This window comes from Lissotriton helveticus, chromosome 5_1 (assembly GCF_964261635.1).
Source record: "Lissotriton helveticus chromosome 5_1, aLisHel1.1, whole genome shotgun sequence".
In the NCBI taxonomy this organism is placed as follows: domain Eukaryota; kingdom Metazoa; phylum Chordata; class Amphibia; order Caudata; family Salamandridae; genus Lissotriton; species Lissotriton helveticus.
In genome coordinates, this window is record NC_136065.1 from 250,915,781 (window position 1) to 250,931,625 (window position 15,845).

At 41.3% G+C, this 15,845-nt stretch overlaps 1 protein-coding gene across 1 annotated transcript in view; it reads right to left on the bottom strand.

The window, feature by feature from the left end:
- Window positions 1-454: 454 nt before the first annotated feature.
- LOC144754404 (CCN family member 1-like) overlaps window positions 455-15,845 on the bottom strand; it is a 33,612-nt gene continuing 18,221 nt past the window's right edge. Inside the window, exons 2-5 of the mRNA XM_078642132.1 lie at window positions 15,327-15,540; window positions 10,973-11,341; window positions 9,046-9,239; window positions 455-5,819 (exon numbers count right to left, since the gene is read on the bottom strand). Coding sequence (XP_078498258.1) covers window positions 5,517-5,819; window positions 9,046-9,239; window positions 10,973-11,341; window positions 15,327-15,540 — 1,080 coding nt within the window. The 3' untranslated portion in view covers window positions 455-5,516. The remainder of the gene's footprint in view (window positions 5,820-9,045; window positions 9,240-10,972; window positions 11,342-15,326; window positions 15,541-15,845) is intronic.

Sequence of the window (15,845 nt, forward strand, 5' to 3'; positions counted from 1 at the left end):
GGAAGTAATAAGGTAATCTCTGGCCTATGTTAAATGGATATTGCAAATCACCTCAAAGTTCCATGACCTTTTAAAGGAACTGTGTCTTTGGCCTCGTTCCTATATACTCAACGAGCTCCTCCATGACTTGCAATATCCTTATAATGTATGGCAGGGGAAACTTTATCCGTCTGTAGTCTAAGGAAAATGCCAGTGCCTGTGGCAGTGCTAGGTTGGACTGCAGGTGTCGTGAAGCCACAATTAGCTTTTCATGGGTTATACAGTCCATATATAGATGGAGGACCACCTGCTCCATGGTCAGCGGTAGGAGTGTTGTAGTAGTCAAGATCAAAAGGTCCTTAACAGGACAGTGCACGAGCTACTGAGGCAAGTGATTACAACTTGAGAAGGAGCAGAAGGATCATTTGCATTAAAGAAACTTACATTTAAAAGCAAATTAAAGAAAAATAGTCACTTTATTTTATATAAAATACTTTTCCTTTAATACTGATAGACACGATACAAATATATAATAAATGGAAACAACATATGTCTTAAATAGACACTTTTTACACTCTACTGCATAGATACAATTTAAAAAATCGTGCCTCAATAATGAAGCAGGGTCTGAAAGAAACACTCCACTGCAGTGAAGTCTATATACAAAAAGATACATTAACTCCCCACCCCAATAAAATAAACAATAACAACTTTTTGATGAACCTAAAAATAAAAAACAAGAAATCAATAACGTTTTGCCTTCAAAAGGCCAGTCAGAGGGGGTGCTCAAAAATATATCTCTTTATGTAATATACACATTGCAAAGTACACAGTGCTTCCCCACAGTTGAACACACACAGTTAAGACTTATATACAGAATCTAGAATATATATCAATTTAAATGAGCCACATTTTCAACTTCAGGCTCCGAATAGTCCTTTTTATGTTTTTTAAAGACACGTGACTGTCTGTAATCTCATAGTTGAAAACTACAGATGGGATTTTTCCTGCTCTATTGGGGTGCTGTATTATTTCTGGCATTACTTGGTCAGACGTGGTGTGCAGCATTGGTATACACAAGTGTAGATTTGCAGAGTTCCACATTTTTGGCCTTCACGCATTTTGTGGGGTTTCATGTATTTCCCACTGCTGCACATAAGTATGCATACATCCCACAGTAAATAACACTGTATAATAGAACTTGCTACAACTAACAAAATACCTTTTCTTTTTACCCTCTGTTGCAATTCCATACTGCATGATAAGCTGCTTTGAGCTCAAAGGTGGAGTGCCCAATTATACATGTGTACAAAATGGTGAAACTGGAGTCTACTGACATTTAAAAGCCTCATAGAAAGTGTTTTTCACTCCAAAATCCCATCTTGTAGAACTTTAAGATACACACATTTTCTTAGAGTTTACAAAGCATAGCCATCTTCGCAAGAAAGAAAAAGCATTGTAATCATTCACACCTCTAGATATGTATTTCCCATCCTATTAATAATCTGGTAGGACATGCCTGGCTGTGCTTAATTTGAGCTGCTGGTTGTCAGTGGACCCCACTGGCACTCATTTTTGAGTACCAGCATTTATTTTTCCTCATCTGACTTTGACACAGATCAAGAAAAAATAAAGTACAAAAAGGGGAAGCAAGAGGAAGAGAAAGATGGTAAACAATTATAAAAAAGAAAGCAGGGATGAAAAAGACCCCACAACAGTGAGATAAAATAATTGTGAGTATTGGGTGGTGATGATAGAGGCATGAGGTAGAATTAAGTCTACATAGCCTCGGCATTATGCACCATAACCTTGGGCAGATCAGGCCACAAGCTTCTGAACAAAACTGGGAATCAGCACTTATTCTTTTTCAAATTAAGCACTGTTGCCAGGACTGCTCCATGTAAATAACAAGCAAACTAGATTTTTCAACAAAATTATGGAAAATTGAATTGGTTGTGGCAACCGAAGTGTGCATTGGTGTGGGTTGATAAAGTTTGACTAATGAAGGAGCTCAAGAATCTTCTGGTATTACTGTTCCACAATAATCAATATACTAATGAGATGGACAGGGATTGCACTGTTTTCGGTCCAACACAATCAATTAGAGTCAATATGGCCCTCTTGTGCGTTCAACATTCACAAAGCCTCATTAATTCTAAGGCTATTTCTTTATTGTGGTCATGGCTTGCAGAACCAGTCAGTTATTTCAGACTGAACATAGATGAAAAAAATTAGAAGCTACAACAATGTTGATCGCTGAACAATGGATGTAGATTGTAGGAGAGTGAGTTAGGACAACCATGGCGACCCTTACTAGGTCAAAGTCCTAGTATCACTAATGGATCTAACTTAGTCAAAGTCCAGTAGATCCGTAATGATTTTACTAGATCAAAGTTCCATTGGTTCACTAGTGAATCACAATAGGTCGTAATGAAGATTTCGGAATTCTATTCATCAAATGTGTTCATTTCATCATTAAATAGTTCATTATCTTGGTCTGTTTAATAATTGCGCCGTATATATTGTATTAATTGAGTAAACGGCTGCAGCTGCAAAGGTTACCCCTAAAAGTAAAAGAAGTCCCTAACACATAGTTCCATTACTTGACTAATTGATCTTCCTAGGTCAAAGTCTAATGCACCACCACTAATTACACAAAACTAATTACACAAAATGTACGTGTAGAATGCAGAGTTCATGGTCTTCTCTCTGCAGGAGTTTAAAATGTAAACGCTTCTGCAACCCGCACAATAAGTGCATTCCAGCTAAAACGTATACCAATCATTCATTTCTCTACTGGGTTGTGGAGACCACAAAACAGTGTTTCTCTAGCCTGTGGGGTCACAGGAAGGAGTTTAGATTACGGTCATGTATAACTCAACCACAAAGAACTATTTATTATCCTCAAGTGAAGCATTACTTAAAAAAGAGACTGTCTAGATGGCTGACAGCAATATAACTCACTCATGATTCACACATTTGCTGGTTAGACCTTCTCCATCACGGAGTCCTGGATCATACTCCACTTGTTTAGTCGACTGTTGTTTGGTGACATTAGTCTGTTTTTAAGTCTACATAATTCCCAGTCCCATTTGTTATGTAGAAAATTGCACAAAACCTTCTGTGTCCCAAAATTATATGGGAAAACCCAATAGGAATAACAGTGAGTGGTATGGAACAAAAACAAGCCCCCCTTCAAATATTCCTCCAATGGTGATCTCAGTAATCCAAACCTGGGGACTCATAGCCACATGTCACTGACAAAGGTAATCTGCTGATGGTGTAATTGTAAGAAGAAATAAGCCCCCTTGATGAGGTGCATACAGAGATAGACCCCAAAGGGTGCTTCCAATTCTCACAAATGAAGTGTCTAGCCATGCTTTAGCATTAACTGCCACAAATGTGAAGCTGTCACAGCTTTTTTTCCACAAGTCAATAGTGTCTGACATAGTGATGCATTACCATGTTTGTGAAGGGGTAGGTGAACATTAAGCTATAGGATCGGGCATAGGACCAAACACACAGATTGCTTCATATAAGGGAACTGAAAATGCATTTTACAATGCCATGTGTCATCCAAGTATTTCTATTTTTTGACTCACGAACAATAATAATTACTTATTGCTAATGAGATATTGAGGGATACAGAAGCTTTCCAGGTGTGACACAACAACAGCAAACAGGGCGCGGGGTTAATCGGTACTGATGAAGGGCAGCGGTTGCATTTTGTTCAAAGATAAATATGTCATTTAGTTCTAACAAAGACTCCTAATAAAACTTTTTGTCTTATTTAGGAGGTCTCAAAACCAAGTCAATATATTTATAATATTGATTACTGAGCCTACACTCCCGTAATATTCCTCATATTTCTAGTGGCCAGTAAACAAAAACAAGCAGAAGCAGTTTGTGGGGGATACTACATATTCTCAACATTGCTTGAAGCATTCCAACTAACAGTAGAAATTGTAGGTTTACAGGTTAGCATCCATTTATTCCTTCATTAGGTGCACCTAAAATTGAGCATAAAGTAATTCATTCAAAGAGTATCTCAACAGTCTTGGAACTGCCCCCATCACTTAGAAAACACATAGTTCTAGCTTGAATGTCACATCCTAATTTTTCCTGATGTTTTAAAAATAGCACAAGTTTGGCAACACTTTTATGTTTGAAGTTGTCAAATACTGTCTTTGCAGCTAGTTTTCTTTTTCAGGCTGTGCACCCTCATAAAAAGGTAACTGCCACCAATGACCCCAAAGTTTGACATGAACTTCAATGATGGGGCTCTTAGTGCATCATGATCCACAAGCCTTAAGGATCTGAATAAGTACAAGATCCGAATCTAGTTCATAAAGTGATATCCACACAAAAACAAGCACAGGTGACTAGCAAACCGCAGGAATTCCTGGAGTATATGGTTGTTACATGGGGCAATGTGGTGACACCTCTAGTTGTTCATTAGGTACAAGCCCTCTTATTCTATGCATCTAGTATCCTTCATACCATTCCCTCGTGGGCTCCATTTCTCCTGAACGACATGATAGGCCACTCATCAAGAAACACCCGGTATCACACCATGTAGAAGCATATGGAGCCTAAAAGTCAGAGAAGCACAAGCGAATCCTACTCCACTTTTGCTGTTGACTACTTGGTATTGTTTTCATTTAAATGGGCCAGTTTTTCATTTTCCCCTAGAGAGGTTCGCGACTTTTAAGTACCAATCTGTACAAGCCTGTATACTTAATTACAGGTTTTCTAATACTATCCCAGCTCTAATTATTACACTTAATAATGGCTGTTAACATTAGGACCAGATCTAGAACAGAAGCAATTAATGAACAATCTGTAGCCAAACAGCAGAAAGCATTTTACAATACAGTCATATGTACATGTTTGGTGGCTGGGTAGAGATTTGCGAAGGCTCGCACAAACATGAGGCTCATGGTGGCACTGGTGAGCCTGGAGGGCCACAAGTCCTGGGTGGAGAACTCACAAGTAAATCATGACTTGTGTCTGCCACATTTGTTGTGCATGGTTCTACAATGCTGCACATTATTGGAAGAATGTATCTCCTAGTGCACAAGTGCAGCAGAGTAAGGTTAAATTGGGTTTTTTCAGAGCACACCCCACCAGGTGCAGGTATACACATACCTATGTCTAGATTCACTGTGACTTGTGTTCATCAAGATAGACATCCCAGCCTCACAAGGCACAGGCACTCTTCGGCCAAAGAGACATTCTGCTGTTTTTATATGTGCACCATCGGGTCATAAGAACATATCAATGTATACCTGGATGCCCCTTCAGTATTATTCATGAAGAACACAGGCCCGCATGCCAGGCAATGGCACTCTCTGGAAGACAGAGCACTTGTATCACACGGTAAGGTGCGATTCCCACATAAGCCTTGGATTCTAATTTAAGACCACACCGATTGGCGGGAGAGGACGAAGAAGGCCTCTTCCAGGGCGCTACAGTTTAATCATTCGGGACCCCAGACTTCACAGGGGAGTTGGTACTGCCAATGCTACTAGAGTGCCTCAGTCTGTGAACCTGTGAATGTCATTGTGAAGCCGGTAGTGTGGATAGGACAACTCGCTGTGGTAAGGACAGCTGTGGTGGCATCGGCACTTCTCAACCCACATCATGGCTTTGCGGAAGGTCTCACCATCCTCACAACGGAAGCGGACATGAACAGTGCGGGTCTTGGCAGGGGTACAACAGCGGCCATCAGCGCATGAGCCGCAGAAGTGTGGCTTGTAGGTCCGCGTGCTCTGGCAGCCTGAAAAGGTGAACTTGACGGAGTGTTTCGATTTTCGGGTCCGGGTGCACTTCTTACCATGCTAAAAAAACACAAAAACAAATGTTCAGCATCTTACTTGCTTTGTACAAACGATATATTGAAATTTTATGTCTTAATATTAAAATGAGGGACTGTAGAAAAAACAACAAATGAAAAGCAAATATTTTATTGTGCATTACAAAACCACTTTAATAGGCAATGCCAGACCTTCCTCCAAAGTCTCCATATGCACCATTGTCAGCAAGAAAAGTTCTCCTCTCCAATCAGCCCCACTGGTGGGACAAATGGCTACCAGAAAGAAAGTGTGCTTTGTTAAGCATCTTTGAGGAGTAGGTGCTACATAACCAGATTGCAACGAGATTGGCAGCTGATCTCTGGGAAATGGTCATTTACTTTCCTGACTACACAGCAGCTTATAGATGTTTTGTTGAAAAATGTAAGGGTGGAGCTGGCTTAAAAGGGCCCTGATCCACAAGATGCATAACTTGGATCACGTTTAAAAAGGCACAAGCTAAAGCAATGCCCACAGCAAAGAATTACACATCAAGAAAAAAGAGCTACTGTCTGATGTGACAGACATGCCTGGTCAAGGTGACTTTGAAGTTTCTGAAGGTATGATTAAATATGTTGGGCTTCGTTGACAATGGTAAATTTGTTTGTAAACATAAGTTTAAGAAGCAATTTATCTCTTTTACTCCCACCAAGATTTCACAAAGGAATTCCAGGTACATGTAAATGGTTTTACACGCAGAGCTACCTCTGCCACGAGTATGGAAAAGCCCCACTCAAGGAGGAGTAAACAGGTGCTAAAAGGCGAGGTATGCCTGGCATGTTTCGGAATTCCAACAAACATGTACATTTGTGGGCATTCCCAAACTGGTCCCTTTCAACCCTGGAAGTGATAGAAGATACTCGAGGTAACGGATGGAGAATTTCCGCTTCAGGGACACGAAGAGGAACGGATCACCCACAGATTTGCTGGGGTGCACCAGAAACGTAAACATGTTTCCCCCGCCAAGATATTTAAAAAAATGCTGCATTGACACAGGAGGATTCATTGCCTCTGCCTGGAGTCATTCACTATGAAGAACTCCACACAGAAGGAATAGGAGCTTGATGTTCCCACAATTAGGCCAGGAACCAGTGTGTGGAGCATCTTTACACTTTTACTTCTTGGAATGTGTGCAGATTTTATGTCAAGACTAGAGGCTTGAAAGTGCACGAAAGCGAGGCAGAATAAGGCTTTATCCATAATAATATTATGAATTCCCCTCATTAACACCGGGAAAAAACCTGCATTTAAAAGAGGTATTGTACACTCAGGCAGACAGAAATCTTTGCCCATACTTCTCATTTTTGTGAGCACTACCAGTCATTTTTCTAGTATTTTATGAACCGAAGTAGGCTTGTTGTGCTTTTGATGTAGGATAGAGGACATTGGAGGACTTCCAAATACAGCAGGTCGTTAAGGGTCCAATTTGTAAAACTATTTTTATCAGTAGGTGGGAGAGTCATGACTAACATGTCTGGTTACTCAGAAAGTAGAGACCGGTATAATGGAGGGATACATTATGCAAACATTCATACCACAATGAAATGATGAACTTTGACTCGGATTTTAGGACAATCAATTATCTATTTCTTTAATCACTTAGTTGCATAAGCCTGTCTGTGCATCTGTTAACTTTCCATCATCCGGTTTGTTGCTTATACAAAAACAAACCCTCGACACTCCTACATTAATGCATGCCATGCCATGTCCTGCAGGTACCAGGGGTACAGACAATGGGTGGAAGGCATGGCCAGATGCCTTACCCAGAGCCAATTCCACATTGAGCAAGCACACTGGTCTGTGTGCACGTGAGCGAGCTGCCTCTCCCCTGCACCCTGTGTCTGCTGTACATCAGCAAAGGCTGTGACTTGCTGATTCCAGGAGTATAGAGGCTGGGTGCAGGGCATGGACAGGGACCTAGTTATTGATCAGATGACAAATATATTTGTGTATTGAAAACAGAGACTTGCCTCAAAATGTCAGTGAAGGGGCATTTGGTTTATGATGCATAACTATTGAAGTTTATTATTTAGGTGTTGTACTATTGACATTTTTAACCACTAGCAACTCCATTTCTTTTTTTTTTTAAAGTGTGCCCTTTCTTCGAATCTTTATAGAGAAGTTAAACGTTCAGATTTTCATATCCTAAGTAAAGGTATCCAGGTTCTGAGTCGTATTTGGGGTAGTCCAGGTTCTGGGTCGCATTTTTCTGTTGTTACCATCATTATTATTTTACATCTATCCAAAACAGAGATTATTGATGACAACAGACATCAATTAGTGGTAGCGAAGGGTGGGAAGTGGTACCACAGGCTTTCTCTTGATAGATATACCACTGCCCTCTGTACTAGATCTCATAGGTTATTAAGGTAATGAAAGGCGTCATGCTTTAAAAGCTGTCTTTAATTTCTGAGTTGCTGTTTGCCCTTACTCTATCTTCTAGCAGCCATCGGTTTGCTATTGATGGATGAAGATGGGAGAAACAGGTCAACCCTATAATATCAGAGATTAAAAAGGACATGATCATTGTCATCTAAGGAATTTTGAGGCCTCAGGTAAGACATATTTTAAGGCCTGTTCATAATAATTTGGCATTTTATTACCGATTTTCTGCTAATTGAAGCCTATACATGGTGTCAAACAAACTTTCAGAAACGGTTCAGAAAAACATGTTTTAGACCATTCTTTCCATCCCCCCTCCCCCTCTACATCCCCCCTCCCCCCTCCCCCCAAAAAAACAAAAAAAGAAAAATCCTTGGTATACCACTGGGCAAAGAGACAAATTCAGAAGGAGAGGGAGGGGAGAGAGAGGTTGCGATACGGAAACATAGAGGTGAGCTAGATAGAAAGAATGTTTATTTTCCCAGGGGGACTTTTGCAAGCTGCGGTCTCTAGGCAATTGACCACATTGCTCATGCCTTAAAGCGTCTCTGCACATGATGTCATTTCTGATATCCGTGACTTTTTGGGGATTGTTTGCCAAGTCTGGTTCCAAAGAGTGCTGCTGATTCACTTCCTTCCTTTTCATTTTTGGGAGATTCTCAAATACAGACTAACAGTGGTGAGTGGGGGAGGGATGACTTCTGTAACAACTACCTAAAGAGGAGTGTAAATTGACCTATAAGGAATAAACAAGTTTCGGTAACAAGCAGAGAATCTTCTTTTGCAAGCAGAAGAATGGTAATCAAATGGTGCACTTATAACTGTCCTTTACCTTTGGTTTAGCGGGCAGAGGGGTGTCGCAAGGTCGTATCTGGCAGAGCCGCATCTCCTTCATCAGCTTGCACAGAGGGTTGTCGTTGGTGATGCGGGTTGAGAAGCCCATGTCACACGTCTTGGAGCATGGTGACCACTCCGTGGTCTGGACTGCACACCTAGATTTGCTAGATCTGGAATGTGGCATCAAACCTGTCCAGGGCGAGAAACAAAATCGTATTATGGCACAAGAATTAAAACTAGTATTAACTCCTACTTAGCATGTCAATAACACTGCACAGCCGTGCAATATGGTGGTGTAGACTAGATGTTTTTGAAAACACAACTTGCCTATCCACGAAAAACAAGTCAAACTCTTCTGCTTGTCCTTCAGGGTGTGCTGTGCTACCAGGAATCAGTCACTATTAGTGTGCGATTGGATGTATGAGGGTGTTTGAACCTGGTCTAAAGTTTGAGATGAAGCTGCCAATTCTAACAAACTCAATCATCTCTTTCTGCTTAATAGGGATCACTGTTATTACTAAAACTCTAACATATGGCACGGTTTAGCAACTTCAGAAGAATGAAGTGTTGAGTCTCCTGTCCTGTAGTTCAAACCTCTGAATCTGCTGGTTACTTCCTCACAGTCAGTGGCGTAGCTAGGTCAGGTGGTACCCGTTGCGGAAAATTTCTTGTTAACCCCAGCTGGACAAAATGGCAAAAATATGTGGTTAAAACCATATTTTTCCCATTATATCAACCCCCTCAGTGATGATACCTGGGCGGCCAACACCCACGCACCCCCCTTCCTACACCGCTGCTCACGGTTCTTTGTAGCAGACGTTAAAGGCTCTGAGCTATATTATCTTCAGTCCTCGGAAAATAACACTCGTTATTTTACTTTGACTGAAAGATTATATAAACACCTAAACACTTTTTATGGAGAGTTCCAACAATCCATCAAAACTATCATTTGCTAAAATTGCCAATCCTCAGACGTCTAATATCTGTGGCTTCCTTTATTATTTCTCCAAGGTCTCCCTCCTCAAATCAATAACAATACATTTAAAAAATCCTTCCCTGCAGCTTATTTTTGAACTAATGTTTCGGCATCCTCCTTTGATTGGGTCTTCATGTTAATATTTCCATAGTATGGAAGAGTTTCCTATCAAGAAAAGGCACTAAGGGACTCCAAAGCGTGATGTCAGGGCTAAAACTGAGACATACAGTATTTGCATAGTCATAGATCTATAGGGAGATTCTGAGCTGAGCACCAATAGCTGCAAAGACATTAAATGAGGATCTACTGCTGAGCGAACTACAGGTACATGATGCAATAGAAGCCAATCACAAATAAGCCAATCAGAAATAAGATGGCAACTTACTAGTACAACCACTAAATCTTCAAGCATGATTTCTAGACCCTTCCTAAACACCCATTCTTGTCGCATGACATCCTCATTAACACATAGAGCCCTCAAAGTTTTTTAAAAAATTTTTATTTTAATAAAAACAAAGCTTTGTAAACTTTTTGATTTCATCTTTCGAGGAGTAACCAAAGTTCTCCTTCACCAGCCAGAGGGTTTTCTATGATTTCGTAGCAACATTCACCACATTGTGAGATAATATCCACTCTAATCAAATCCAGCCCAAAGATTGAAAATGTATGTAGACTCTTTGTCTGCAAATGTACCTTTTGCAGAGTTTTTCTGTGCACAAGTTTAAGAATTTCTCCCTGCAAATTTGCAGCTTGCAGCATAAATTCTGGCAAATGCTCAAATTTACACACAAATGTAAGTAAGCATACATAACTGAAAGTTAGCAAGAAGAAAAGCTAAACCACTTCGCACCTCCCAATAAAAGCAGAGCTGTATCCCTTACTATAGTGCAAATTAAGGGATGCAAGAGCGTGCCACTTGAGCACACATGAGAGCTTTGCGACTCACCTGGTTCTTGTTTGGCACCGCCGCGCACTGGGCTGATGATCTCGTTGCTGGAGACCAGGTCAATGTCACTCTCCTCCCTTGCCTCTTCAGAGGACCTCCACGGGTCGTTTGGGTCGCCGGTAGTGTCACCAGAGTCTTCTGGGATGTGGTTACTGTCGCACATCCACTCCTCGCAGCACTGGCCAGGTACCTTCACCAGCCGGGGGTTAATGCAGTCACTGCTGGGCACCGCCATCTCCTTGGGACAGAGGGGCATGCAGCCCACCACCCCATCAATGCAGGTACACTGGTGTTTGCAATGGGGCTGGAAGTTCTCCCCATTCTGGTAAAGCTGCCCAAAGAACTCGCATGGTCTTCCTTCAGACTTTGCTGTGAACGACAGAAAAGCGAACAATCAACCAGACTGGAACAGATGAAAGTGAACGAGCAATTCACTGACATTTCCACTTTAGGGCAAACATGTCCATGTACTAAAATAGCCAGAATACATTGTTCTAGTAATAAAATGCTTTAGCAAAGCCAATAGACCTGTTTTGCATTCAGAGCCCTGCCTAAAACATTTATTTTAAAACCTGCTTCGGTGAATAAACACAACAAAAACGATTGCTTTGGGAACATAGTGCATCTATGAGATAAAGAATTTCATGCGTGATTAAACAAAGTACTTTTGAGATGTAAAATAGTCCCTAATGCATTGCAACAAAAGCATTCCACAGTGGTGGGAATGATACATCAAATGGCCAGTAGCATGAAGTGAGAGGGAAACCCTTCTCTGGGAAGAGCAAAAGGCCACTATATATGCTTTAGAGAATTTTTACCAAAAGGTCACACTACATTTGCTATCGGGTCAGACCTTAAAATAACAGTGTTTATTTCCAATCATTCCCATTACAGGCTGCTAACACTATTGAATATAATAATTTCCGCTACAAGTAAAAGCCAGCCAACCATTTTCCTGAAATAATAACAGGAGCAGACAGAATTACATCTTCAAAGTAATTCTGGGAGGCTATTCATGAGGGTAAGTTGGTGAACAACATACAGAATCAGAGATGGGTAAATATGAAAAATATATGTTTTTCACTGAGGGGACTGAGAGCCAAGCTAGAGTTTCCTATGATCTATTTGAGAACTTGGGGTGTGTAAAATTTGCATACTTTTTGCATAAAATTCATTCTTGTGTCACTTTTTGAGGCAAATAGACGTTTCGTGCTAAAAAAAAGGTGCAAAAAAGCTGTGCATGTTCTGTTGTTTTCACGCCTTATTTACTGCAAACAGCACGTAATTGCACCACAGGGTATAATTTTGGAAATTTCACAGTGCGAAATTCCAGAAATGATGCAAATTACATCTGCATATTTTACATTTCACTCACGCCTGCTGAGAACCCTGAGGTGAAAAAAATCCCATTGATTCACTTTTTACCCATACTTTAGTTTTATGTTAGGCATGCCTCCCCACAAATTATCTGCCCCTGCTTTCACCGTTTACCCAGAGGCAAAAGAGTATGGGCATGCCGTACATAACACTACCTCACGAACTCCTCCCAAAGATCAAACATATAATACCTACCTCCTGCCACCCACCTTCATTATATTTACACTCATTATACCCAAACTGAATAAAGAAATCACTGCTTTTCTGCCACTCAACCCCGCCATTCACACAGGGCCAGATGTACAACCCGTATTTGCATGCGCAAACAGGTTTGCAAACCCGTTTGCGCTTGCAAAAACCTATTGGGCCATGTACATTGCCTATTTACTGAGTCACAATTTTTTTGCAACTCGCTAAATAAGTTTTGCGTCTCGCTATTTGGAAGGGGCGTTCCCTTCCAAATAGCGAGTCCCATGTACAAATGTTTTGTGACTGCAATTACGGTTGCAAAACACTCACAAATACCACCTACTTCAAGTAGGTGGTAATTCATTCGCAAATGCATGCAAAATAATTTTTTTAGGGTGGGCAGTGGTCCCAGGGACCACTACCTGCCCTTAAAAAATGAAACAAAATGTTTCTTTTTTTTTTTAAATGCAGCCTGTTTTCCTTTAAGGAAAACTGGCTGCATTTAAAAAAAAACTGCTTTATTTAAAAGCAGTCCCAGACATGGTGGTCTGCTGAGCCCAGCAGGCTACCATCTCTGGGAAGGCTGGCATTCCCAATGGGCTAGTAAATTGCGAGAGGCTCATTAATATTAATGAGTCTCGCAATTTGCGACCCCATTGGGAATCGCAAATAGTGTTAAACACACTGTTGTACATGTCAATTAGCGCCTCTCAATTTGAAACTCGCAATGTGTCGCAAATTGCGCCAATACAGCACTATGGCAGTTGGTGCAATCAATGCATTAATCACGTTCACCCTCAGGTCTGTAGAGACCGGCAGAGGCAGGAGAAGGTGGGTGACTGCCAAACACCATTCTGCTGCCTCACTCATGTTACTATAGACCTCGGCAAGCCAGGTGAACCAGTGGAAGTAAGTGCTTCTTCTGTTGGTCACAGCACTGGAAAATCTCTTGATACATCATAGCAGTAAAAAAAAAATAGATTACGATCAAGTTATTTATGCAAATAGCTTCAATGAAGGCTATGAATAGCATACTGAATTTCCGATGAATAACAAGGATTTTTTTCACTGAGGGGCTCTGAGTGACATAAAATAGCCAATCAGAGCGAATATTGTGTTGTTACAATGCCAATCATAACATCGTGGTGAAAAACATCTGCTTTATTCACAGTTACCAAGCTACAATATTATGTTGTGTATGAGCTCTAATCACATCCACTATTGTAAATAGGCTTTTGGAATTGAATTTCAAACAAAGAAATAAGCATGGATTGACAGAGACAGGTCACTGATCATTGCTCCATCACAGCAGTGGGAAATAAACTGTGTTTCCAACTACTGTAATGAAATTGCAGCAGTTGGAAACAAATCTTCTTCCTTATTACATTGTAATGAAATTGCAATTAATAACATAAGATTGTAGAGACCCTGCAGGATAGTTAACATGATTGGGGCCCGTTTGGGATATATATAGAATTAAAGACAGGTAGCTGAATAACAGGGGTGTTTATCACAGAGGGGTTTGGAGTGACCGCTAATAAACAACAAGTTCAAGTGCACAGCACTCAGAACTGAGATTAAACACGTCCCCTTTATTCACTTTTTACCCAGGTATAGTTTTATGTTATGCGTGCTCCCCAAAATCATTTGCCCCTTTAACTGCAATTAGGGGGCACAGGAGTAATGGGCCATCCATGCATAAGGTGGTTTCTCCTCCCTGTCCCCAATGTAAAAAATAAAAAAATAAAAATCAAAGATATACCTAGTCTTCTGCTTCCAACCATCGCTGTGCAGTCTCTCCATTTTGCCACCCAAAGCTGTGCCCTCTCATTGCCGGACTGGGAACCAAAACCGGCCCTGGCAAAGAGCTTGCCACCCTCCCAGGGGGTTGTGGGTATGGCTGAGTTCTTTGCCAAGGCTGGTTTCGACCGATTTTGTTACAAGGACCGAAAATGGCCCTGTAACAAAAACGGCCCCCTGGTGCCTAAAACCGGCCCCTACCCTCGCGCCCCACCGGGGAAATGCCCGATGCCCGCTACGGCCAGTCCGGCCCTGTGCCCTCTGCTCTCCATTGAAGCAGAGAACCTGCATAGCACCGACAGTCTCTCTGAGTGCCTGGAATTCCATTATGACATAGCAACAGTGGGAAACAACATTTGTTTCAGATTGTTATTATGTCATAGAAGTAAATTACCAGATATGGAATTTGTATTCACAAGAGTGGCTGTCAGTGAGAGCCATAGATAGCATATAGAATTATAGATGGGCAACAGTGAATAAAGGGAATGTATTTCACCAAACCAAAGGGTTCTAAGCATAATCAAATATCGACAAGAGCAAAGTGCAAATTGACTTTGATGACAATCAAAATCCAGAGATAAATAACATCCCTGTTATTCACTGATACCCATCTATATTTTTTTAATCTACGGTTGACCAAAATCTTCTGCCACTGTTTTCAAGTACTGTGCAGAGATAGAAGAGTAATGGGGGAGATATACTTAAGATGGTGTCTCTTACCAGTGCAAAGAAATAAAAAAGCAAAAAAAACTGCCCTTCTTCCAACCACCCTTATCACCCTTTGCTAGACCTGGTGCTGCACTTAGACTCTGAGAGCCCTACCACAGCAGCCTGGAATCCCCTTATGAAGCAGCAACAGTGGGTACAGTTTAGGTTAATCATTGTATACCAGATTTAGAACCTGCCATTCATGCTGGCGGGGCGCAGTGAGAGCTACACAAAACATAAGGTTTTAAAATCAATCCATAATTCAGATATGGGTACTGACCTCGACAGATCCCTTTGGTGGACGTAAGATCTGCCCCAAAATCACAGTGCAGCCCTTTGATGTGATCACAGGGATGGTCCAGAGAGCAGTCTTCGTTGTACTGTCTAGCACACACTCTGCAACAGCTGCAATAGTCCAAGATCAAACTGATGCCAGGTGAGCAAGCCGAAGGAACTTCAGGGCAACTGCACTCGGCAGGGCAGGCACAATCCACCTGGGATGGAGAAATGAAACACAAGTATAAGAAAGATCTGCAACAAACCATGCTAAGCATGGTGCTATATCATCAAGTTTACTTTCTAGTAGTGGGTGATCGGCCAGAGTGTGGGTCATGACCTGAGTGTGCAAGAAGCATGAGAGTTGTGAAAATCATCGATACATGGCTCACGTCTTCTTTCAAGTAGAATTATCTGGTGGGAGAAGTGACTTCTAGGAAACAGGGTAGAAGGCACTCAACAAGAACCACATCACAACTATCCTCTGCTGGACATCTTAGCAGAGAGATCAGGAATGAGCTCA